We start from the raw sequence: 27553 nt of genomic DNA on the forward strand, positions 1-27553 counted from the left end.
CCCGGTTTGCCATGGTGTTGGTCATTTAATTTGAACCTATTCTTGATATTTTCTAACTTTGGTTATACCTATTTAATAAAAATAATAAGACTTGGACTTTTGGATCGATAAACTAATTCTTTGTCCAAAGTAGCTGCCAGCTCTCGAGTCCCCGTGCTCCACAACCCCAAGGTCTCCACATCAAAAGGCACGAATATGAAGCTCAAATCGAGGTTTTCATATTTGCGCCTCTTGGCACGTTCGGTGCTGATGGCCGCTGCACCCGCCATAGAGGAGGTCGCCTGAATGTGGAATGCAGCTAAAGTGTCACGTTGCATCCCAAACACGCGATCTGCCCATCTTCCAAGAAACCAGGTCTCTTGCAATCTCTAGCAATCGCCAATCCAATAGGTTCCATTACAGCTGGCACATGTGCGGTGGCAAGGGACCTCCGGATGAGGTCGTTAAGGGTACTATGGCGGGAGAAGCGACTATATTTTACAGAGTTAAATTGTAGTATATGATTGCCATATAATCTCGTAGAAGCATTGTTCAGACAAAACTTCATCGGTTGGATGGAGAATCAAAACGCCAACTAGACGGCTTGGAATATTAAGAAGCTGGAAAACAAGTGGAGGAATTTTCTGGAGGATCTTCTTCTGATGATCTAATCCTATATCGTCAGAATGATTTGTAATAGAAAGCATACTGTTAGGCCAAGAGAACAGTATTCCTTATACTATGGTAGTACTATGCGTTAAACTAGTAGGTATCTCTTATACCACGTCTACGCCCATACAGCTGTTACCATGACTATGAGTAGCTAACAATTACTTACCGTTTGTATTGTTCGGAAATGTAGGTTGACGTGCTTAGAACAGACCTTGAATAAATCTTACACGTCCGACTGAGCACCGAGCAGGGACTGATAACGTCTCTTTGACATGCTCAACAATATTCAGCCTTAACCTCCCAAATAATTCAACACCGGAAGCCGTAAACAATAGACTAAAGACTTCCCGTTTCCGCAACTCGTGAACTTGTCAAAACTGTCAATAACTTTCTTTTATTTTGAGTATAACTACGCGGAATCAAAATAACAAAACTAGCTACTGTATCGATATTACCTTGTAAAAGTTAACTTCCTAATTCAATTTGACTGGGTCTACTATTGACATGTATAGGTAACGGTTTAACCCATTTATTAGTACCTATCATAAATGCGAAAGTGTCTGTTACCGACTTTTTCACGGTTCATCCGCGCAATAAATTTTGACGTTTGGTATAGAAATAGGTTACATGCCTTGGATGGATATAGGTTCTTTTATCCCGGAATATCATAGAGTTCCCATGGGATTTAAAAAAAATCCCCGCGGATAAAGTTGCAGGTATCATGTTGTTGTAAATAAAAATTCGATTCGCGTATTGTCTCGGCGTACACGCTCAATGTCAAATCTAAACAAATTTGACGCATGCGCCATTATTAAGCATTGAAAAGTATGTTTTGTTGTCGTGGCTACTTAGTACTTTTTTGCGTGCGCAGAAGCTTAACGACTGTTCAACTTTTTGCACATTCAGATTTATTTGTGTTACTGGGTCTTGGACGATCTAATCGTCCAAGTACTGGGTAAAGGGCAAACGTCTATATAAATAATCTCGATACAAAGTAAGAAACGACGCGACGTAATCGCCAATCTTGTATGGCTTTAGGTCTAGCTTCTGGAGACTGTCTTTCAAACTAAAAGTTCTTCCCAAACTGTTCAAAAGTTTAATTTGAGGTAGGAAAAAAGCGGCGATAGCCTAGTGGCTAAGACCTTGGCCTCCTATTCAGTATGTCCGGTGTTCGATTCTAGGCACGTATACCTACTAACTTTTCGTAGTGATATTGAGCGTTTTAAACATTTAATTAATATCACTTGTTTTAGCGGTGAAGGAAAACATCGTGAGGAAACCTGCATGCGTGACGAAATTTAGTACAGAGATAGCTTGCATCCCGAAGAAGGTCCTAGGCTACTTTTTACCCCGGGAAATCAAAGAGTTTCTACGGAATTTTTAATAACCTAAATCCAAGCGAACGAAGTCGCGGGCATTATCTAGTATAACTATAAGTCCGCGAAAGGTCGAGATGGCAATCGGAATATGAGGCAGGGGGACGCCCCGCACATCCGCACGTCACCGGCGCTCGCCCGCACTGGGCTAGTCGCGTGCTATTTTTTTATCTGAAACATATTTTTTTAAATATTATAAGGTAGTTAGGTACTTACTTACCTACTTGACCGATACATAATACTCCCACAGATCTTCCTTTGAAAACAATATAATTATTGGATAATATTACAGGTTCTCAGTTTTATGGGACCGTTATTTTGACGATTTTGTCACTGAAAAATAAATTGGCATCTAAATTGCGATCCCCAAAGAGAGTTCAGCTTTATGAAACAAAGAATGGTATTGAATATTTTCTTATCATGTAGGTACAATCGGGGTTTTATGTTCCCGGAAGAGTACTTAATATTCATAATTTACACTTTTTATGGTATTTTGTATTATTAACTTGACACTTGCATGACTGTGCTGTTGCTAAAATTAACTCGAGATATTGTGCTATTAGAGGAAAAATTATAGCTGATGCCTGATACCCGTTACTTGACATTTTTGATTCTTTTCTTCTTTTCTTTGTTTTCACTGGCTGTTGCGTATGCCCATGTTAAATTTAGATACCTACGAATAATCATTGTAATTTATATCCCTTTCTTGTAATTTTCTCATCAATCAGTTCTTTGTACATTCATAGCCGCTAGGCTAGAGTCTACATTCTCCCTTATTGTAAGTCACGCAACAACGGTGACATAACATTCCTTCCCGCTTCCGAGCGCCGCCGCCGCGCCCGCGCCGCGGCCCGCCATGATGCAATTGCGTCATGAGTGTAGTTGCGAGATTGACTTTTTAATACAAAACATCTAAAAAATAATGAATTAAATTAGATTAATTGCCGAATACGATTAAACGCTTATTTCGTTAGAGAGTTATAACTGTTAAGTCTTATAACGAAATAATTAATATTCATTGGTTAACTGTTACAGACTTCAGAAAAATAGGTTATTCAATTTACTGCATATTTTACCTACTTTGTTGTTATGTATTAAATAACTTTGAATATAATTTTACGTGAGTCTTCCTGTAAGGAAATGTTATTGTAGACAGAAAACTAAGCTATTGATAATAAAAAAATAGAAAAAAAATAGGATGAAAAATAGAAATAAAGTAAAATGAACGATAAATAAAAAATATTGTATAAAAAAATTAATTCAAACTGACCATATTTTTTTTAAATGTAGGTACACTTTTGACTGTCAATTACTGAATTTAAAAAATAATATATACCTAATTATTTACGTAAACTTAAAACTAAAGCGAAGAGACGAAGACCATAACAAGAACAGATAATAATTGATACCTTAGATATTATTAGGTACCAACCTAAATATTTCATAAGTTCGACCCCTACGTTTAAATTACGACTTATTGAACGATAACATCAAAGGACCTAATTTAATACCTAATGACCAGGAATCGGAAGTAAGCGCCAAATCTTAAACACTTTAGTCACGAACAAATCTCTGATCAGGCTTATATGGAACACTACAATACAATCCGTAATCAGAATTGCTATAGATGTCAGTCGGTAACAAGGACCTATTCACAATATCGAAATTATATCTTTAGTAAGACCGCGCCCTAACAAGTAACCGAGGGCGCACATCGAGTTGGCCTTTTACATAACACCCGAAACTCTACTTTATTTACTTGACTATCCAGTTCAAATTGGATTGAATTAATTCAAAACACGGAGGAGATGACCTCTATAGTGTTTCCATTCAATCCAATTCCAATTATATTATTTCAAAGAAAATCAACCTGAGTTTCAGTTATTATAATAGGCTACTTGACAATTTTTTTAAGTTGGTCTTAAATGGTTAATATTTGTCCTATTATATCAAAAAAATTAACACTATATTTTTTTGCGCCCTAAAAACCGTAAAACTTTAATTTAAAAAAATATTTTTCTTAGACAGGTGAAAACACTGTCGGCCATGTTTGGCCGATAGATTATCTGTGCTCTGACGTCATGCATTTGTAAACAACAGTATAACCCTGTGGTTATACTGTTGTTTACAAATGCATGACGTCAGAGCACAGATAATCTATCGGCCAAACATGGCCGACAGTGTTTTCACCTGTCTAAGAAAAATATTTTTTTAAATTAAAGTTTTACGGTTTTTAGGGCGCAAAAAAATATAGTGTTAATTTTTTTGATATAATAGGACAAATATTAACCATTTAAGACCAACTTAAAAAAATTGTCAAGTAGCCTATTACCTAATAGACCGCTTTGACTCAATTCTGCAAGTGTGCCCTGCCCTGATGCTTATGAGGAACATACTTGTATCGCTCGTGACATCTTGCGAGTATATAGTCTAGTAGTATCATATCTCATATGAATCACAAATAGAATAAACATCCAAGGACAATGAGGTAGTAATCGGAGGTAAAGAATTCCGCCCTAAATTGAGACGCGTCGGTCACGAATCACGATTTACCAGCATGTAATTACTAAACCTGAATTAAACGGAGGCGTTATGCCATTATTCATAATAGTCGTTATTTTATTATTATGTATATCTTTATTTACGTTTAAAAACAACAAGTACGTATATCTATAATTCTTTTGCTAGTATTGATTTTTCTGCTTATTTTTTGTAGGACCTATACAAAAATCAGCATCAGAAGCAGCCATGACTTTTCTTAATTTTACCACAGGCTGTAAGGCTCATATCTTTTGAAATGTCTTAACCTAACCTTAAACTAAGCCCAAAGTACCTATATCATTTGAAAGCTTTTTCGGTTTTCCACGACTTCGTCCGCATGTACTTAGGATCAAATTATGAGCCCAGTTTAAGCTGTGTGTTGGTTTGGTATGTCAATCAGTCAGTTTCACCATTTTCTCTGCATTTTATTCGCGTCTAAACCCCCGTAGGAATTTCTCAATGTCCTTCTTGGGAGGTCTACTTTATAGAAAGAACCTCATTAAACCAAATTCTGTTTTTATTTCTAGACCTACGAGTAGGTAAGTAGCTGTTGGAATTATACCTACAGTACGTTGATATGTCAGTAAGTCAATTCCTCCTTTTATATAGAACTAGCTTATGCTCGCACCTTCGTCCGCGTGGACTACATAAATTTCAAACCCCCATTTAACCCACTTAGGGGTGGAATTTCAAAAATCCTTTCTTAGCGGATACCTACTCTTTACAAACAAGACACCCTCCAAATTTTATGTCTCTACGACCAGCGGCTTAGGCTGTGCGTTGATATATAAGTCAGTCAGTCAGGCCTTTGGATTTCATATATATACGTATTGTGCAAAAACTCAGTTCCAGGGTTTCATCAACAAAACAGCATTTATTGGCTTTATGTTAGTTTTATTTGTTGTCAATACAGTCTACCTACCTACTATAAAGCAACCGCACTTTTATTGTTATGTTAAACATAACTTGTGCTAAAAGCTTAAAATACTTCCTGCTTCGTTACCGAGAAATTAATAACATACTCATCGTAGGTACAATACGTGTATGATAATGCAAATATGTTAAAGTCGTTGGTTTGTGCTCTTCCTGCTTGTGATGGCGATTAATCGGTTGTTTTCATAGTAATAGCGTAGAAATGAGTGTAAAGCTTATCTGAGGCGATGTTATCCAAAACCAACTGCAATTTTATGTTGAAAATAAATCCATATTACAATCCGTGCAGAGCCTCAATAGCTCAACCGGTAAAGGAGTGGACTAAAAACAGAAAGGTCGACGGTTCAAACCCCGCCCGTTGCACTATTGTCGTACCTACTCCTAGCACAAGCCTGACGCTTAGTTGGAGAGGAAAGGGGAATATTAGTCATTTAACATGGCTAATATTCTTTTTAAAAAAAATCTACTGATTGAGTTGTACCAAAAGCATTTACAATAAAGAGAAAAAGAGAGTAAAAGTGGACAGGGAAGCACTAACTTACCTAATATTATAAATGCGAAAGTGTGTCGAACTGTCTGCTAGTTTTTCACGGCCCATCCGTTAAACAGAATTCTTGAAAATTGGTACAGAGATAGCTTGCATTCTGGGAAGGACATACCTAGGCACTTTTGGTCTCGGAAATCTCTTTGAGAGTGTCCACGGGATTAAAAAAAACCTAAATCCATATGGGTGAAGTTGCGGCCACCTACTTCTTACAAAGATAGTTTGCATCCTGAAAACATTACTCTCGTATGAAATAAAATAAATACGCGATCACACTGACGCCACCCACTGCTATGTTTATATCTTAGATGTAGGTCGGGGACCACTTTCGGTCTCCACAAAACTTTCTGTTTCACTGCCGCGCGATGTGATATCATGAATCCGTGTTATTGTTGTGTAATTATTATAACGACGAGTTTTATTAAATTTTCACTTATCATCATTTGTTATACAGAGTTAGGTACCTTTTAAACACTTATAATATTTCTGTGTCATATTATATTATTTAATTAATTTTAAAAACAAAACATTTTAAATAAAAACATTTTATTTATTTATTTATTATTTATTTACAAATTATTATTATCGATGGGGAAAAGTTAAGCTGTGGCCACACAAAACTAGGCTACCTACTACTAATTTGATCTTATTAAAGTGGGCTCTCCGTCACTTACTCCATACAAACGTAGGTTCATTCTCATTTGAATAATTAAGCAACCAAAGTCAATGGCATTTTTTTTAGACAGGTCTATGTGTGTCTGCCAGATTTCCGTAAAAATGTCTAGTTTTAAAATTACACGGATAATTATATAGGGTGTAACCAGAACGCTAGCAAAAACTTAGCGTTATTTATACTACCTAAACACAATCCCATACCAATAACCATTTTCCTCATTTTGTAGTTTTAGTGATTTAGTATTTTAGAGAGCTTAACTATAGTCCGCGACAGGTCAAGATGCCAAACAGGGTATGAGGCGGTGGGACCCGGCACACCCGCACGTCACCCGCGCTTACCCGGTGGCACTATGCCACACCGGGTAAGCGCAGGGGCTGTGCGGGTCTGCGGGGCGTTCCCACCCCAATTGTGGGGAAATCCAAAATCCCCAAATCTCGTCCTGTCGCGTACCTACTATACGTTTGTTTGGAGCGTACTACGAATAAACCCCTTTTAAACTTTACGGATGCAACGTGGATCGCTAATTGGCATGCCACTCTAACAATGGATCATTCGTAAGGTTTTGCGGAAGTCAGCTGATGGTAATCTCGCCGCGTAGGTAAATAAATAGTCTGTCAAATATAAGTGGGAGCTATAACTTGTTTATTTCATTAATGGCTAAAAAGCCAAACCAAAGTCAAAGAATCTACCTATACTAATCCATATCCATACTATTACCTATTATAAAAGCGAAAAAGTGTCTGTCTGTCTACCTGTTACCGATTTGGACGGGTGCCGACCTGGCTTGCTCGCCGGAGACTACTTTTTATTCCGGAAAATGGAAGAGTTCCCACGGAATTTTTAAAAACCTAAATCCATACGGACGATTTCGTGAGCATCATCTAGTAAACATTATAAATAATAAGAAATTGTGTCTATTACGTTATTTAAAAGGCATAAAGGAATCATCCAGGAGATGGACATAGAATAGATTTTTTTTGCAAAACTAAAAAAGGTTTTAAATATATTAAATCCGCCCGAATAAGTTACGGGTAACAGTTGTACCTACCAATAACTTAAAAAATCCTAAACCCACGCGGTATAAAATAACTTGAGGTCAACTGTGTTTATAAAAAAGCGTACACGTATCTAGGTCAGATAATTTATGCAGTTACTCCTATACCGTATGTATAGTCTACTCAATTTAGTATCTTTTGGAATCGGTTGCCACACACTTTCAAATGAATTATTATACTTAATAAACGTTTTAGTTAGGTAGCAACCCTACTCATAATGATCTCAATCCATGTAATCGCGACGACATAATATAGGCACTTTAAACAAAATTATCATAATACGTACCCACTCGACTTTAATTTATGAGTTTCTAGGTCACTTGCATTACATCTAAAGGTGTCTTCTCATGGCTGGTGGTAACGCAAGCAAAAAGCTCGCTCTACCTTTAAATACGACACTCGTATCGTTGGCTCGAGGTGTGATGTCTAGGTTGAATTTTAGTAGTCATAATTATCATGACTAACCACACTATATTTTGCTTTGAATCTTTGATAATTCCACCAAGTTATAAGAAAGTTAGTGATTGCTGAATTGTTACTGTCATAGCTTGTTTACTACCTATAGTATCTACGCGACAGGTTGAAATGGAAATCGGTGGGGAAACGCCCCACACACCCGCACAGCCCCTACTTGGGAACGTATTCGGATTTCGGATCGGATGCAGTGCGTAACCGCCCTTACATCGATCGTCATATATGATTTGCGATCAGTATAAATCGGGACTCGTCGTGGTTCGTGCTTCCACGGACCATGGGAAGCCACCATCAGAAGTAGCACGGCGACCACTTTCGTTCTCTATAACACTTTCGTTTTCACTGGCGCGGGCGCGCTGTGATGTCACTTACAGCGTGTCGTGTTCTTGTTGTGTAATTGTCGTTTGTGGGAACCATTTTAATCACTTTTTCGTCGCTAAACTTCTAACACCACCAGTGGCGTACAGCTGATAGAGGCATAAAAGCATTGCTTACCCAATAAATAGATACCCTAGTTGAAATCCTCATTATCCTTTATGACTTGGCAGTAAGTAGGTATCTACCTAACTACTGCTTACCCTGCCTTTAAACCTGTGCACACCACTGAACACCATGTACCTATTATACTTAATTCATTTTTGGCGGTTTTATACCTAACATTTCGAAGCCATTCGCTAGAGAATCAAGATACGCGTCGTTTCGGCCAGTTAGACACCAGAAGACAAGAAATACTTAAATAAAAAAGGTTGCACGGTATTCATAACCTTTCTTAATAATATTCATAAGCAATATCGGTAGCTATATGTGTGTTAATCAATTTTATATGTTTTAAAATCTACCACAGACGGCCGAAATTAATAGAAGTCCAAGTCCAGAGAAAAGTCAACGAAAATAGCTTCCCCATAAATTTGGTAACTCTAATTTTAGCCTCTAAAATCAAGCGTTATCTATAAATTGTAATTCAATATAATTAATATTATAAATTTTGATTTTGTACGAAGTACTAAGACTAAGCTAGATGACAGTAAAAATCATTAGAAAAATCGTACGAAAAGCCTCCAAAAAAATCGTATGCAGAGTATGTCCTTGCTAACCATAATTTTCAAGTGACAATAATTAATGACCATAAGCAGAGTGAACTATCCATAAGTTTCAGTTGACAAATAGGCCAGGTCAGGTCATTGACCATCCTATTCTTAGATTGATCCCGTAACATATACCTACCCTTCTTATTCTCTGTCATTAGTAAAAATAATAATTCTAACATACTATGTGGATGCATCCTTACCACAATTGTGAATGTGTGATTAAGATAGCTGCAGAGAGAAATTATTGCCGATTCATTGTCACTCGATTACATCTTCGAATTAATATTATCGCCATTTGAGCCGGAAACAATGAGCGACATCTGCGAAGATTTGAGAACGGTATGTGTACACGTAACAGCTTTCTATTGTTTATTGTTTATATCCTAAATAACATCCGATTGCTCTCTTTGTGAATTGGAAAGTTAGAGCCTATAAGAAAGAAAGAAAGAAAGAAAGAAAACTACAATAAACCTTTAAACTAATTTAATCAATCTACATAATTACACTTATAGGTAAAAATATACTTAATAAAGTGTATCGTGTGACTAAATATAGGTGGGAGACTCAGCTTCATGCTGCAGCAAACTATAATATTATCCAACTGCTGGGTAAATGACTCAAAAGAGGAGGAAGAATAATGCGAAGGAATAGGAGAACTACTGTAACCAACTATGAGTGAGTAGTAGCGCTTTCGCTTGAAAATTGTACCTAACTGAAATTATGTAAGTACGAAGGAACTCCAAATACAAAATCTACAAATTAAAACGCAAGCTTACCAAGGTTAATGTATCTGCACTTAAAGTTCGCCTTTCAATTTTAAGTTTAAAGCTGTGGTTCAAAGTGATCGTAACTTAATGTTAATCAATTCAAACGCGAAAAAGCAGTAAAATAAGGCAAATTGAGAGATATTTGACTTACCTACTCAACTGAATTAGTTGTTTTACAGTGTTACCTTCGTAGAGTGCATAAATAACTTCATCACCAGCTCACTACTGAACACGGGTTCCCTCTCAGAATGAGAAGGGTTTGGGCATAGCCCACCACTCTGGCCAAGTATTGATTGGCAGCCTTCACACATCATTGATAACATTACGAATAACTCTCAAACATGCAGGTTTCCTCAAAATTAGATGGAATGCAAAATGAAATTTATTTACCTATTCGTTTTCATTTTAGACATCATCTTTGAATCGCTAAGTGATACAACAGTCAAGCAAAACCTGTCATCGGAGTTGCCCTGAACCTTCAAACAAAAGCAAAAGGTTGAGTAAATGAAGCCAATGGTGCATTGACTCCAGGGTAAATGTAATCCTTTGGAATGCTAAAATGTTTGCAGTATGCATTATTTGCGCATTCAATTCTGTAGGTAGAGGTTTAAGTAAGACCTCTGTTGGTTCGTTCAATTTAACTCTATTGTACCAATACTTTACTAATTTTGCCTGCCACTATGTACTTGTTTCATCGTCATCATCATAAATCTGTGGGTGTCCACTGTTGGATATAACCTTCCCTAACGATTACCACCACATGACCACATCCGGTCCTCAGTCCGGTCAGATCCGGTCCATCTTCATACAGCCACTTCCCCCTAGCCTTTTTTGTATTGTTGGTCCATCGTGCTGGAGTGTGCCTCATAGTTCACACTACGCTTGCTTCATCCGGTCCTCAGCCATCTTCATACAGCCACTTCGCCCTAGCTCTTTATATCATCGGTCCATCGTGCTGGAGGGTGCCCCACAGTTCACACTACGCTTGCTTATACGCGGTCTCTATTCTACGACTTTTCAGTTCAATGCTAAGGCCTTCTTATTGCCACTTCCCTTTGCTAATAGTTTGGGCTATGTCAGTAACCTTGGTTCTCCCGCGGATCTATTCATTTCGGATTATATCCTTCAGGGAAACTCATGACATAGCCCTCTCTATAAGCTCGCTTAGCGAGTTTGTGGACGAGGCCTGATACCCTTTTAGGTTTATCATAATAAAAGGAAAAGGACCATCCTGTTCATCAGAGGGTTTTCAAATTCGATCTACTTAGTAGTTCGATGAAAATTTGATTGTTAATATCCTTTCTATATAAACCTCATCATTGCAGATTGGCGTTGAGCTTCAGTAGGTATATTTTTACGTAGATATGACAGAATTCTCTTACCCGGAATTGTCTTATTCAGAAGTCCCCAAGGAAAAAATTAATAGATTTTAGTTACAGGCAAATATCTACATGGAGCTTAATTAAATTTGATTGTACCTACGTATTAAATTGTTTAAGTCACGACGACATTATAAGAGTTAACATTTGCGCCTTCAGAATATCCGGTACGATGCACGAAGTGTGTAATCTGCCGTAACTTTCTACAATACAAAGATTTAATGATACGAATACTAACCTAAACACCGGGATAGGTTCTTTGGGCAACATTTTAGAAGTTCAATTATTTATTATTGACTAACACTGAATCATAAATTATGTATTTCCGCACTTCAAAGAATAGAATAATTACTCAATTTGGTACCTATGCTATGTAATGTTAGATATTCATATCAAAGAAGGCTTATACTAAGACATCAGCCTCCTATTCGGTGGGTCCGGGTTCAATCCAGGCACACACTTCTAACTTTAGGTACGTTAGTACTATTATATTATTCTGTGCTTTAGGTATGTGTTAAGTTCATTTCAAGCACTTAAATATTACTTGCTTTAAAAAAACATCGTGAGGTAACCTGCATGCCTAAGAGTTCTCCATAAAATTCTCATAGGTGTATAGTCTGCCAATCTGCACTAGACCTGTGCTAGCATGGACTATGGGCTATATATGCTTCTAATTCTGATAGGAGACCTGTGCTCAGTAGTGTGATGGCGAGAATGATAATGACTCAAATCAAGTTCTAGTTGTCAAATATTATATCATATCAATCAATTGATAAACGAATTTTCCCACTAAAGCATTGCGAAACGTACCGCTGCGTTTCTAGAGCAAGGTCGAACAAAGATGGCCGCCAAGTTAAGATGGCGCTTCGAATGTCAGACGCTTTCGCGCCAATTTCGATATCATCTTTTTAATCTTTGACAGACACCGACGCTGATTAATAGCAATCAGCCAATTCAAATTGATAAAATTAAATACAATCAATACTTACTGCTGCTTTTTCTTTTTTAACTGATGCTAAGGTGTTGTAACACTACAAGGTTGTCGGCAACGGAATGGCGGACGTTCAAATTACAGGGTTTGTGTGAAAAAACTCGAAGTATTACCAACACAGTCGTCGGAAACTGTTGGCATTAAACAGGTGTTATGAAATATTTCGGAAATTCACACGCATGTTATTGTGATGTCACAGTAAATTGTTACGTAGATTAATCTCTTAGTTCCAGTTGTATGACAGGCTTAAGACGGGCCGTTAAAGTTACGGTTAGCTTTAAATTTTGACCACAATTAACAAAAGCAAAGCGGGTTGCACAAGTTTATTTACTAGTATTTAGTATTTATACTTCCGTAATTAAGGTTAAAGAGGTAAAATTTTGAGCCAAAGTTAACAATACCTGATAAACCAATTTTGCTTTTATTGACGGTAAAAGTTTAACCGTAATCGTAACCTAACTTGGACCGCCTGTCATGCACTGATCCTCTGCTTGAGTCTAACCAACAAGCTAAATAAGACTGTAGGTTTCGGAACCGTATGAAGAAGAAAACAATAAAACCTACAAGACCTTAATTATGATTAATAAGACGCTACATATATTATGATTATTTTTTGGCATCGACTCCGATTAATTCAGTTTAGCTAAAACACCTACAACACAAATTACCTTTCTTTACAGGGGCTCTACAGAGTAATTAAATATATAGCGTGGTAAAGATGTCATTAGTTTTACAGTCGCACTCAGAGTCGCTCATCGTTAGTTAAAACGAGTCAGATTTATGAGAGAGATATAGCTCTGTCTCGTTTGAACTAAACTTTAGTATCGATTAAGCGACTCTGAGTGCGGCTGTTAGTTATGTCAGATTAATTTAACTAAAGTTTGTTTCTTACCGCAAAGTACCGCGTAATTTGTACTTTCGTTTCGCCAAACGGTCTTAATCGGTAGAAGGTATTGTTTAATGACAGTGGCGCCCTCGAAATAATCAATTAACGATAAATAATTACTGACAGTAATGTTTTTGTCTGAAGGCACTTAAATGGAATATTTTTTGGCGAAATCTCTGATCTATACCTAAGCCTTGCAAATACGCTTCTCACAAGGAAGTGGATTCGACTTCCTGTGGGACTTAATGTATAAAAAATATGTTATAAAAGAAGCCTTAACTTTGAAATAATTTAGGACAAATCGCTAAACGTTTCGTTTAAAAAACAATTTCATTGTATCTACTTTTAACTAAGGCCGCATAACATATTTCCTAGATCATACAATTTACTGCCCAATTATAATATTATCTATATTGTAACTATCACTCTGACAAAAAAATTACAATAGAAAACCCTATCATATTAAGTGTACTATGTATCAAATTACAATTTATAATTTAATAAGGTCACACAAATTTCCTAGGTCTCACTTTAGACAGTCATTTCCTAGTACGTATACCTAAATGCGTACTATCACTGAGTTTCTGCTACAATGACTTTTATTATCACCCTGTAAAGACAATAATTAAGTATGTTACTAAAAAAATTGAGATTCCAAACTCAAAAAAGAAATCAAACAATGTGGATCCATCTTCTAGATATTGATACCAATCCAATCCAATCCATCAGCCTGTTTGCGTCCACTGCTGGACATAGGCCTTTCCAAGAGCGCGCCACCAAACACGGTCCTCCGCCTTCCAAGACCCAGCGATTTGATCGAAAAAATCGTCCTACTTGTACATAAATTTTACAATCTTTACTCCTAGCTAGAAACGTAGAAACATGCGTAAATACTGAAATACACCTAGATTACTTAACTCGTTTCCTGTTCGAACTAGAATTACGTCTCATTGATTTGATTCAGATATTCTTGGCGAGCAAATGGGAAAGTTTTGTTGCATAAGCCTTTGTTTATTTAACTATTACACTGTAGGATAATTCACTTTAGATGAATGCTAGTAACCATGAGATAGGCTTATCTACTCTTTAGTAGCGGCAGCCAAGCTTTGATCTCTCATGTGACTTATGTGTAATAAATTCACTCAACAACAAAATGTGGTGGCTTTCAGTTTTTACCTGCTTTTATGATATCGATATGAAGAACCTACCTACCTAAACCTACTAGAAAATTCCGTACATATTTCAGTGGAGACACTATCTTGTTCCGTATAGTAAGTAATACTTATCAGAATTATTGTGCTTGACGTACCTAGGGTATTTGAGTGTAATATTCATTGTCAATTTATATATTTTATTGCTATCTGATACAGGCAATTGTAGCGTTTATAGCATTGGGCTAAAACACTATTTTCCAATGAATATATCGAAGAGAATGGATTATTATTTAAAGCTATTGACTTCAGACTTCAGTTCCTATTCAAGACTTATTTTTAGTCCAAGGACTTGAATTTCTTTTGTCTCTATTTTTATTATTTACAAGCCTTGCCTTTCTGTTAAAGCTAAAAACATTTAAGTAATTTACAGATTATAGTGATTTAAGCTCTACTCAAAACAGGCGCTTGAATATAATTGAAAGTAAAATCGCATACATCTCGTAAACAAGTGTGTATGTAGTATAATAAAAAAAACACTGCTACTCTGCCAAACAAAAAAAAATCTAATATCAAAAAACATCGTCCAAGATAGTGCTGACTAGATATCGTGATTGCAGGTATGAGAGGCTCAAAAAATCGGATGTTCAAGACCAGTCAGAACTGAACAGAAGACTTTAGTTTACCTACCTATCTACTTTTAACTACGCAAGCGCTCTTCACCTATTAGACTAATGACTGGCAAGTGACTGTTACCTGCTAGCTGTTCTGATTGCAGACACCTAAGTGCTAGTCTATAAATAAATAAATAAACCTTTATTTTGCAAGAATATTACAGAAAAGCAAATTCCTGCTGGTTTGACAAGGAGCGAAGAGAGATTTGGAACATTGATGGAACATTTGCTGGATATTTTGGAAAATTTAAATTGTGTGATCAAACTTTTGTGGCAGTTTAATTCTCTTCATGTTTTGGAGAGTATTGTACTCTATTGTAAGCCGGCGGTCATTAACTTTTATATCTGATGATGAATCGTTAAAGAGTGGAAATTATTCTTAAACTGTACTTTTCGTTTATTATCAACCGGTTGCGGAGGTCAGATGGTACCTACTATAACTGCGTGAAAAAATCGGTCAAGTGCGAGTCAGATTCGCACACGAAGGGTTCCGTACCATCGTATAAGAAATACTTAACACTTTTTAATTCTTTAATTTTCTTGGCAGCCAATTTAAATTTTTCAATGTTTGAATACACATTATGTGAAAATTTCACCTCTCTTTCTATTAGGGTTCACAAGATACAGCCCGCTGACAGACAGATCCCGGACGGATGGACGAACCTACGGCCAGCGGAGTCTTAGTAATAGGATGCAATGAAAAAATTGCTACCGTAAAATGGACAACTTCTAAGCGTAGGACTGGGAAAACAAGCCACTAAATTAGTAGGACTATCTGGCCATTTCATTGTACAAATATTTACTAAGCATACAAAAAATCAGCTGGTTATTCATGATTTTTATGACCTCGTTATTTGGACATATTCGGAGTAGATTACCCTCCCTCCAGTCATACCATTTATTTTGTAGGACAATTGTTTTTCCGAGTTTATTATTCAATTATGTCAATGTTCAAAAAAATACTTACTGTTATTCAGACAATTTTAACTACCCTCCAAATCGACAAGTTAAGCACCTGCGCAGTACAATAGCTACCTACCTGTATAGAGAATTTTCACAGACCAAAAGTTGGGCGTCTCGTGAAACGGAGCCTACAGACGAAGAATCAGCTTGTTATTAATTAGAAAAAAAATCCCTTGGCAGCTGCTGGACTATATGTTATTGGAGAAAATAAAATGTAATCGAGCAAAAAATAAAATACCTACGTCCATCATTCCCGGATGCCCACTCATAAATTTACTCAAACAATGGAGTTTTGACACCCATGGCTAAGCTTTCCTTATGACTTTAGTCCAACCAAAACTAGTTTAGATCATACCCATTACATAATAACTAGATCACTCGATCGAGGCCAGCGGCTTCCATGCAGCAACACTATATTGTAACAACAATTAGAAATTAGCTCACGCGATTATCATCTTTGTCCCTCACGACTTAGAATCGATAATCTTATGCGTAGATTATTGAGAAGCAACAATTTTTTTTCAGAAACAGCTGTTTAGAACAACTGTAGCTTATAACACATATATTGCAAACGAATATACTATATTTTATGCCTGAAACGTTAAAAGTGGTTATAGCTTGCGCTTATTTATTTACTTAGTTTAGTGAATTACGTAGGCATGTATTAGATACGTCTATTGATATTGATTTATCTCCAAAACCTGTTATCCTTACAGCAACTTCCGATCTGCTAAGAATGTCAATGATGAACATACTTATATAATCTAGTTAATATTATTTTTTATGGAGCTATATCTAAATACATGATTTTAAAAACATATCAAAAAATGGTGGATACGCAGGTTCAAAGCCTGCCGGTACCGCATTTTTTGATACCTATAACTATGTACCTATTTAAAATTATTTACAAGTTTCCTTGAAGTGTAGGTAAAAGAGCGTAAAACACGAGCATAAAAAAATATAAATCTAGAGGCAACATATAAAATTGAGTTATACCTATTTAAAGACCAATAATATGTAAGTTCCAAGGTACTATACTTAGATATTTTTTAAGATTTTCACATGTAAGTAAATAAATCCTCTACGTTACTGCGGGAATAATAATATTAAAATTACCTGATTGTATAAAAACAAGTGGGTATCCTACCTCAGATTCGGTCTAGTAATATTTTCAAAAACCATAATATTTTCCATAATTTCGATAAACTAAAAAGTAACCTTTATAAGGAAAAGTCTTTCTAACGATATCTACAGGAATAGTTGCCTATAAATTAATACAACACATTAATTTTATTAGACAATTTTATTCATATATTATAGGAATAACTTAATATGGCAATAAATATCGTGAAAGGCCTCAAGGGTGCTGATGACCGCTGCCAAGGTCCTCGGGTTCAACCGGTGACATTCACGCAAAAAATCTCCTATACGGATGTACGTTTAACTCGATCGTTATTACTCTGAGCTAGAGACACCATAGGTCCTTCTGATCTGGGATATGTCCTGATTTCAGAATGCATTTTTAAGTGATTTCAAAAATGATATTTTGTATCTATTCTATCTCGATAACTACTGTTATAATAATTTATGAATATTGTAAATATTACACACCTAAGTGAATTAAGTGTAAAAGTGAATTATCTAATAATTATAATGTACTTACCTAAATTTTGCTATACCCTTACAGGGTCTCATATGTATCTCATGTTATTATTGTAAGTGGATGCATGTGAAACGCAAAAATAAAGAATAAAGAAAGAATCTATACTAATATTATAAAGAGGTAATGTCGTTAAGTTTGTTTGTAGGGGGTAATCTCTGGAACTACTGAACCGATTTTGAAAATTCTTTCACCAATAGAAAGCTACATTATTCCTGAGTGACATAGGCTATATTATATGTATACACGCGGGCGAAGCCGCGGGGATCAGCTAGTAACTAATAAACGCATTTTGATGATTTTTCACTAACGTTGAAAAATGGGCATAAGTTGATGGCCTTTATCTTCGTCAGCCTTTTTAAGAAGATTATATTTAAATTTTATCTTTTGCATCCCGCTTGTGATATAATTACCTTGATTATGGTTACCCTAAGACATACTAGTTTTTCAAAGATTTTAAAAGTGGTAAACAACATAAATAACATTAAAAATAATAATGTTAAAGGCTATGAATAGCCGATGGAAACTTTGCAGATACATCTAATAATATGTGCTTAAAATGTGCGAAATAATACTTTTATTCTATTTGTTTATTAACCAGCTGAAGTAAACTTTAAGTGGGTACCTACTATGTAAATAAATTATTAGAAAAGCCTATTTTGTAGGTATATTTTTTTGTGTTTTGCTTATCATTTAAAATAATATTAATGACTTCTTCTAGAGCTTAAAACTTAGAATTTATTGTAATTAGGTTTTTCAATCAATTATAATATTATATTTAATTACCTTGACCTTGAAAATATAAAACAGGCACTAAAACTGATTCTTATATATGGGATTGACGTCAAGATTTCGTTGACCTATTTCGTATTTTGCCGCAGATTTTTTTAACGAGAAATCTTATTTTTAATTAATTTTCACTATTTTAAGATTTATAGGTAGATGCAGGAAATGTTATTTCATAGCTTACCTCTAAGCCTTCTTTAAAACTGTAGGTAAGTTAACTGTATTAAGAGTATTTATTGGTCGGCTAAAAGACCGACTTTAGGCATTTATCCGAGGTTCTTTGTTTGTTTACCTGAACGGAAGGTACTGAGTGCAGTGTTAACAAAACCGTTTTGATCGTAACTAATTTTTAAACAGATTATTATTATTCATCAAATTAAATAAAGTCCGCCGATTAAAAAACACACAAAGTTCGTGTTTGTTCGAGCTAATCTCAGAAACTACTCAATGAATTTTTTATGGTTTTCGTCAATAGAAAGAGAAATTATTTAAAAAGATTATAAACTATAACTTATGAACATTTTACGAAAATAAGCTACCGAATACCGATATCTAATTGTGCATTAAGTATAAAAAATCGTGAAATCTGAGAGCTTCCGTGGCGTGCGTTACGTAAATAGAAAAACAATCTATAGTAGAATAGTTCCTCTCAAGCTGTCCGTGTAAAACCAGGGCGGGTTGCTAGTTAGATATAAATGGTAGCACTTTAAAGATCAGCATCTGATAAGTTCTAAAATAGGTTTTTTAATGTTATCCTTTCTTGTTGCAGATTCACGAGCACATGACCCCAGATGAACTCCGAAACGTCTTCCACGTCGAAGATCTCAGCCACATGCCAATATACCACCTAGTTCACTTAACCCACCACCTCTCCAGGCGGTATATACCAACCTCCCACACCTCAAACTCACACACCTTCAACCCTGAGAAGGTACCACACGAAAAGATCTCAAAACCAACAAAAGCAACCAACCCACCATCTCTTCTAAACGACGAGATGTTTGTCAAAGCAAAGGAATATATCAAAGATGTTGATTTAATTGGTGATTTAAATAATACAGTGAGCGTGCAATTTAACGTATCGAATTCTAGTGAAATTAGTGATAGTGCTAGTGATGGTGATAAGGAGCATACGGTGGAAAACCAGGAGGATGATGTGCATAAGATTGAGTTGGAGGCGTTTGGGAAACAGCTGAAGTTGGTGTTGAAGAAACAGGAGGGGTTGGTGAAAAAGGATGGGTTAAGGATGTTTAAAGTACTAACGAACGATTCTCTGCCTCATGGGGTGAATTACGAGGAAATGCAATCGGTAAGTTTTTCAGCATACTCAATAAATAAGAACCGCGATAGGCGATAGCTTAGTGGCTAAGACGTCCGCCTCCTATTTGGAAGGTCGGGAATTAAATTCCGGGCACGCACTTCTAACTTTTCGGAGTAAGTTAAGTTAAGTGAGGAAACTTGCATGCTTGAGAGTTCTCTATAATGATCTCAAAGGTGTGAAAAGTCTGGCAATCCGCAATTGGCCAGCGTGGTGGACTATGGTCTAAACCTTTTTCATTTTGAGTTTATACCCATGCTCAGTACTTAATGGGTTGGCGATGGGTTGATCATGATGAATAAATAGGGCAATGAAAACTTTGTAGCAAAAACACTTCACTTTTACTTGAATTCTAAATCTCACGCCCATAGCTTAGCATATGAGAATTTATTCTAATATTGCACCGATATATGATCAATAGAGAAAAGCGAAAACAATATAAAAAGTTAAAATTACAGTATTCGTTATACAACCGATCCGGGAAAGCCTAAGAAAACGTGTGATAATATCTTAATTCGTTCACGCGAATTTCATCCCTATGCGTGTTGTGACATACATAAGATATTAGCGTGAAGGTTTTTCTGAAGTGTATGCAGTTTACTTCTTACAATTGTTCTCAAAGGCATGCAAAAAATGCGCTCATCTGAGTAGGAGAAAGCGTTTATTTTCCCACGAAGGCTTATCTAACGAAGTCAGGTGATACTTACTTCGAGAAATTAAAGCGCGCCTTGCCAACATTGTGCAATTGCGAATAACAGCCCGTTCCCACTTGTCAGTTGTCGAGCCCGAATTTTAATCGGATGTTCCCGTAGCAGAACATTTTATATTATTATGATTTCTTATCGGCGCCGACACAAAACCGGTTTCAGACAAATGAGAATATAGCTTCATGTAAAATGTTCTGCCACTGGAACATGAGATTAATATCCGGGGCCGACAGCCGACAAGTTGGAACAGGCTATTAGTAAGTACAGTAATGCTGTAATGTTACGAATTTAAAATAGATCAAACTCATTTACTGACATAATATCAACGTAGGGTTTAGAGTCGAGAGTGAGATTTAGTATACATGATTTTTTATTTATAAACATTGGCATGGTACTTATCCCACCGCCAACGAGGAAGCGACTAACTATCGACTATTTTAAGAACCATACAATCGATGAATAATCATAAAATAGATAAATACATTAATACTTGATAGCTGACTGTGCCACAGTCGGCGAGAACTCTCTCTGCACTAGTTTGTCTCAGCAACAAGAGCTATCAAAGAAAAAAACTCGCTCAGCGACGCTCTCTTGGCTCTCAAAAGTCAAAACACTCGCGCAGTGTTTCGGCAATCGGCTATCTATCCGAGCGACTGGTGCGAGTAATCGCTCATCGCACTCGCATAATCGCTCATAGCCCAGCGACAAAATATTACAACTACACACTCGTTTCTCGTTGTTCGCCAACTCGTTTCTAGTTTTTAGCTCAAATCATTTCTCGTAAATCGTTGACAGTCGGACGAGTGTCTAAATGCCAAATACATATTAGCCTAGTGGTTAGGACGACCGCCTTCTAATCGGCGGTCGGGGGTTCGATCCCGGGCACGCACCTTTAACTTTTCGAAGTTATGCGCGTTTTAACTAATTAAATATCACTTGCTTTAACGGTGAAGGAAAACATTGTGGGGAAACCTGCATGCCTGAGAGTTCTCCATAATGTTCTCAAAGGTGTGTGAAGTCTACCAATCCGCACATGGCCAGCGTGGTAGACTATGGCCAAACCTTTCTCACTCTGAGAGGAGACCCGTGCTCTGCAGTGAGCCGGCGATGGGTTGATCATGATCATGATATTTTACTAGTAATGTGGTTCAATGTCTATCTGCAACCTAAACCAGATTAATACTAATTCATATAATAACCATTACAAGAATTAACCTTGTAGTCGACAAAATATTTAGAGCGAGTACCGATCGCAGTCAAGGCAGTCTTGAAGTAAAAATACCGAAAATTAATAAACCTATATCAATTCAAGGCACTCCTTCCTTGATATAAGATTTATTAATTTGGCGTTTAAATATTTTTCGATAAGATTATGTTTAATCCATATCTTATATAAAAGGAAAAGGTGACAGACTGACTGACTGATCTATCAACGCACAGCTCAAACTATTGGACGGATCGGGCTGAAATTTGGCATGCAGATAGCTATTATGACGTAGGCATCCGCTAAGAAAGGGTTTTTGAAAATTCAACCCCTAAGGAGGTGAAATAGGGGACGAAGTCGCGAGCATAAGCTAGTCAATTATAAAAATGTGAAAGTGTACCTGTCTCTTTGTCTGTCTATCTGTTAGCTTTTCACGGCCCTTCCCCTTATCCAATTTTGGGTAGGTTACTTTTATCCACGAACATCAAACTGTTCCCACGTTTTAAAAAGGTATATGTATCCACGAGAACAATGTTACACAGTTGGTTTATATCATGTAAAATTTAGAGAGTAGATTTTTAATAACTCAAATTATTTAAAACGCACTTATGCTTAACATAATTCGTATATTAACAATATTCTGGCATTGAATTTGAATTTCGATATACATACTTACATTACCTAATAGCTAAATAAAATAAAAACGTGTGGCCGCCATTTTAGTGACGTCAGCACTAGACAGAAGTTTCGAGCTGATGGTATATTTTTATTTCTACTGACGTCAAAATGACGTCATTTCGATGTTAATGAGACATGGTTCCAGCGCAATAGCAATTTGCGATACTTATAAATAATACCTATTATATCCAATCATAGCAGCCTTGTTAGATACTCAAATATTTGTGCGCCCCAATTTTTTAGTCTGCTGCTATTCGAAGTTTGTAACGATTATGGATTGAAATAATTATTAGGTAAGTATGTTAGATAAAGATATTAGATATAAACCTTTCATTCTGTCGACTTGTAATCAAGACAACGGTTTAGTTGATTGAAATAATGTGAAGCTTTGGTATTTCAACTACTTACTTAGTGTTGTCAGTAAAATTTCTAAATCTTGACAAATTTTCGGGCGCGCCGGTTTGAGACGGAAGTTTGGTTAAAATTCTTCATGAGAAGTTTGTGACTGTTGGAAACTTGAAACTACAATACATTTTAAACCAAAGAATTTGATTACGACCAATTGCATTTTAGTCCAGGGCCCATTAATTGTCTTTATTAACTGCTTAATCACGCATTAAAAAATATTTCAATGGAACTTTTGGGGCTTATTACTTTGTAATAATACATACCTATATGGTTTTATAAATAATGTGATTTAGCATATTTTGTCAACTATTTTAACAGGCAGGGTATTTTCTCTATTTTTTGTCGGACCCTGATTATCGTGATCCCATTCTATTAATCATAATATATCTAATGGTAGCAGATTCCTTGGGATGATAACAATGTTGTGGGTTTCCAGATCCTACCCCATAGGTACAACTTAAGTTGTAGTTGACTAATAGAACGGGAATGTTAGTGATAATAACCAGGAGGAGCACAAAGGAGACGAAAGGCCAAATTCGGACCCATCAAGTTACCGACTTTGGTCAACGGTGCTTAACAATCGCAATATGCGTTGTCACAACTAGGCCACAAATCCCTCTTGTAGGTAGGATACTATAGAAGTTTGAATGCCAGAATGCGTATAATCTTTGAAACACGATTAACGTTGTAAATTCATTCGTAAACGTCTCTGTTGGAATTTGGAATTATTTTAGACGTATCACAAATGCGGAATTGTACCTATTAAACGCTAGACGTATCACAAATGCGGAGTTGTACCTATTAAAACACTGCGCTACGAGTGTTTCTTTGTTTCTTGTATTTCGTTGGCGAGTAGCGCTGTCCGCGTTGAAGTCTTTTTCAAGAAAAAACATAAGTAGTATTTTTGTGTTTATGAACAGCAAACGGCAAGAAACTCCTAATCCATTTCTATTACTTTGTATGCCTTTCCTAATCATTTGATGTTTCAGTCACAATACTTAAGAAAAGACAGATGTCCTGTACATAAGTTTACAAAATGTCAAAATTCTTTGGTTAAAGATTATTTAGCGATTGAAAAATCGGCCCAAGCGCAGGCACGAGTATCACGAGAAGTAAAAAAATACAAAACATGCTACTGGATCTTAAACTCAAGCAAAATGCCTATTTTTTTACATTATGTTTTTGTTGTAAGTTACAATAACTAATTCTACAAATAGAGTTATTTTTAAAATCATAAACCATAATGTACCTTATTTTAACTTGTTACATACGTCTTACCATTTATATTATTGAGGAAAATGTTATCGACTTCAATCTCAGGTTATTAACATAGCTAAATCAATGTTATGGCTATTTTATAAGTAGGGTCCCGTGGGTTTCCGCGACAAACAAAATATTTTTATATTAATTTATCTATCTACATTTTTATCCGACTGCGGCAAACCAAAAGCACCTAAATGCAAGGGTTATGATTTTAGCAGTCTATGTATGTATGTATGTTTGTATTTTATGTATGTTCAAAGAATACCTACTTGTCCATCTATAGGCAAAACAAAGCGTTCCCACAGGATTTTTGGGAATTCTAACTTTCCTTGCAGCTGAAATCGTGGGCAAAATTTGTAAATATAGAAAAATTAAAGAAGTTTGCTAATCAAGGGTTGGAATACGTTTCTGTTACGAAATATGAAGTTCAACTAGAGATAATCGATCGAGGACCTTTGCTCTTGACCTTTGAATTTTAGAGCTTTGAACTATAAGAATGATTGATACTGATTAGTGATTACATATATGGATAATAATCAATGTATATACATTACGTATATAATATTTAGATTTGAAATATGAATAGATAATATTACATTCCATTATTAACAAAACGTTTTGAGTTTTCATTTATTTTGTCGCTACTATCATAACCAAGTATATGCATAAAAGAAAAAGCCGGATTGGGCTGAAATTTGGCATGCTGATAGCAATTATGACGGAGACATCTGCTAAGAGAGAATTTTTGAAAATTCATCCTAAATTTGGGGGTAATATAAGGGTTTGAAATTTGTTGAGTCCACACGGACAAAGTCGCGAGCATTAGCTAGTGAGAGATAAGTTAATAGGTAAATTATTATTATATAACTACTATAGTAACTAAATAATACTTATTTGCATTGTTGTTGATGAATTAGAGGTGCGCAATTTGTCACTTAGAGATAGGGGCATTAAATAATTACGAATTCAAACGGTCATACTTTAACAACATTGTTCAATTGGCTTAAGTATGCGGACACTAATTTTAATGTAAGAACTTAGGTCTAAATACCTCTTACGTTCTGCTTAATAATAATTGGTCTGTACGATTTTGTTGTTAATTTTAATTAGCTTTACCTACCCCCGAATTCATGAAATTCATTCATTTCATTTCTATATGATTAAAAATCACTTAAAATATAGGTGTTTTCTCCTTGGATAGCAAAACATATCCAAAATCCGTCTCTAGGATGCCGAAAGGTCAGAGGTTCAAACCCCACCCACCACTATTGTCGTACTTACTCCTAGCACAAGCTTTATGCATAGTTGGAGGGAAAGTGAAATATTGGTCATAATTAACATGGCTAATAATTCCTTAAAAAAAATTAAATATAAAAAAAATAATTAAAATTAATTTAAAAAAATAGCTTAGAAATCAGTAGAGCTGAGATGTAAAGAAGCAACAATCAAACGGACACAGTTTTTAGTTTCTATAGGTACTATCTATGCCCGCGAGTTCATTGACATCAATTGACATAATAGCTACATATATTAAGTTTTTTAAGAATCCTGTGGGAACTTTTTGGACACTTTCTTCGGGACAAAAATGTCCTTCCCTAAGATGCAAGTAGATCTCTGTACTAAATTTTGTCAAAATCGAATAAACGTATAAGGGTCGTGAAAATCTAACAGACAGATACTTAGTCAGACAGACAGACAGACACACATTCGCATTTATAGCATTTATGAAAATTAGTTATTATGCATACCTAGTGCGGACTGTGGATGCTATAATAGGTTAATATTTATCCATTATAATAAACATCATGCTTTAATAATAATAATATGAAATAGATGATTATCTACCCAGCAATAAAATTTATTTAAATGAACCTTTCAACACCGTTCATATCTATTTGATTTTTCTATTAACAACGATTAATTAATTAATATTTTATACCACGTTTTTATTTTATGAGTATTTTTATCACAAGGAAGTCTTTTACCTAACATACTACTGAGAATAATCATAAAAAACAGTACTAATTGAATAAATTATTCATCTTTTGCTTAAAAACAAATTAGGCGAGCTTGTTTTTGCAGAAGCCGGCGTCTCTTACATAGTCACTAAACTATGATTACCTACTAATTAAATATTAATTAACACAACATCTTTCAACTTTAATGAAGTGTTTTCCTACACTTTCAATTTTATAAATATTTTTTAACTAGCGACCACCCGTGGCTTCATTCGGTGAAATTATAAATCCTCTTTATTTACTACTAGCTGATCCCCGCGGCTTCGCCCGCGTGTATATAATATAGCCTATGTCACTCAGGAATAATGTAGCTTTCTACTGGTGACAGAGTTTTCAAAATCGGTTCAGTAGTTTCAGAGATTACCCCCTACAAACAAACTTAACGACATTTCCTCTTTATAATATTAGTATAGACTAGATAATGCCCGCGCTTCATCCGTGTGGAGTTTTAAATTCCACCCTTAAGTGGGTTAAATGGGGGTTTGAAACTTATGTAGTCCACGCGGACGAAGTCGCGAGCATAAGCTAGTTAATTACGTAAATGTAACATACAGGCTGTTAATAGTGCAACTTACCAATATAAAGCACAGCATGATACTTATTAACATTAAAATCTCGTTTAATTCTGTGTTTCGTAACAGATTAACCTTAACTTTGTAGGACGTGTAAGAATTTTTCTGTATTGCCAACGTAACCTCTGCTTTCAAGGTCGTAAAGAACTAAATTGCATGTGCACACACACTGCCGATTTTGTATTACCTAACTGCTAAAGACACCCACTTACAAGACATAACTTAGAAGATACCAACAACTTATGTACTGGATACTAGATGAGTCCGTGAAAATACGTTCCGATTTTAGTCATAGAACCGTATGGAAACTTATAAAGACGTAAATATTTTTATATCCGTATTTTCACGGATTCATTAGTTTTATCCACACTAATACTTTTCTAAATTTTTCACCCGTTTTAAACGTCTGAAAATCGGCGGCGAATACTCCTTGCACCGTTTAAGTAGGTACCTTAAATTTGTAAACTGATTATTATATTTTTATTTTATTATTGTAAACTGATTTATACTATTTTATTTATTTTTGTGATTTACTTTTGTAATGACATTCAAAAAGTGTACTCCGTATGTACTTACTTTGAATAAATTATTTGATTTTGATTTTTGATTTTGTTTAATACATTATAGTATACGTAATTTTTTATTGGTGTGGAGCGACTTTGGCATTTCGGGATTCCCTACGCAAATTTTACGTTGTGTAATGTGTTTATGAATGAAGTTAATTTATTATACCCACCTAATGGTTAACCACAAAGGTCGATTACTAAGAATTATTTATTTACTGGATGTT

At 35.6% G+C, this 27553-nt stretch overlaps 1 protein-coding gene across 5 annotated transcripts in view; it reads left to right on the forward strand.

The window, feature by feature from the left end:
- sona (sol narae) overlaps window positions 1-27553 on the forward strand; it is a 131994-nt gene that overhangs the window by 73778 nt on the left and 30663 nt on the right. For all 5 annotated transcript variants that reach the window (XM_034969939.2, XM_069499876.1, XM_034969937.2 and 2 more), the window contains one exon: window positions 19365-19904. In XM_034969939.2, the coding sequence (XP_034825830.1) occupies window positions 19365-19904 (540 nt within the window). The remainder of the gene's footprint in view (window positions 1-19364; window positions 19905-27553) is intronic.

This window comes from Maniola hyperantus, chromosome 7 (genome assembly GCF_902806685.2).
Source record: "Maniola hyperantus chromosome 7, iAphHyp1.2, whole genome shotgun sequence".
Taxonomy (NCBI): Eukaryota; Metazoa; Arthropoda; class Insecta; order Lepidoptera; family Nymphalidae; genus Maniola; species Maniola hyperantus.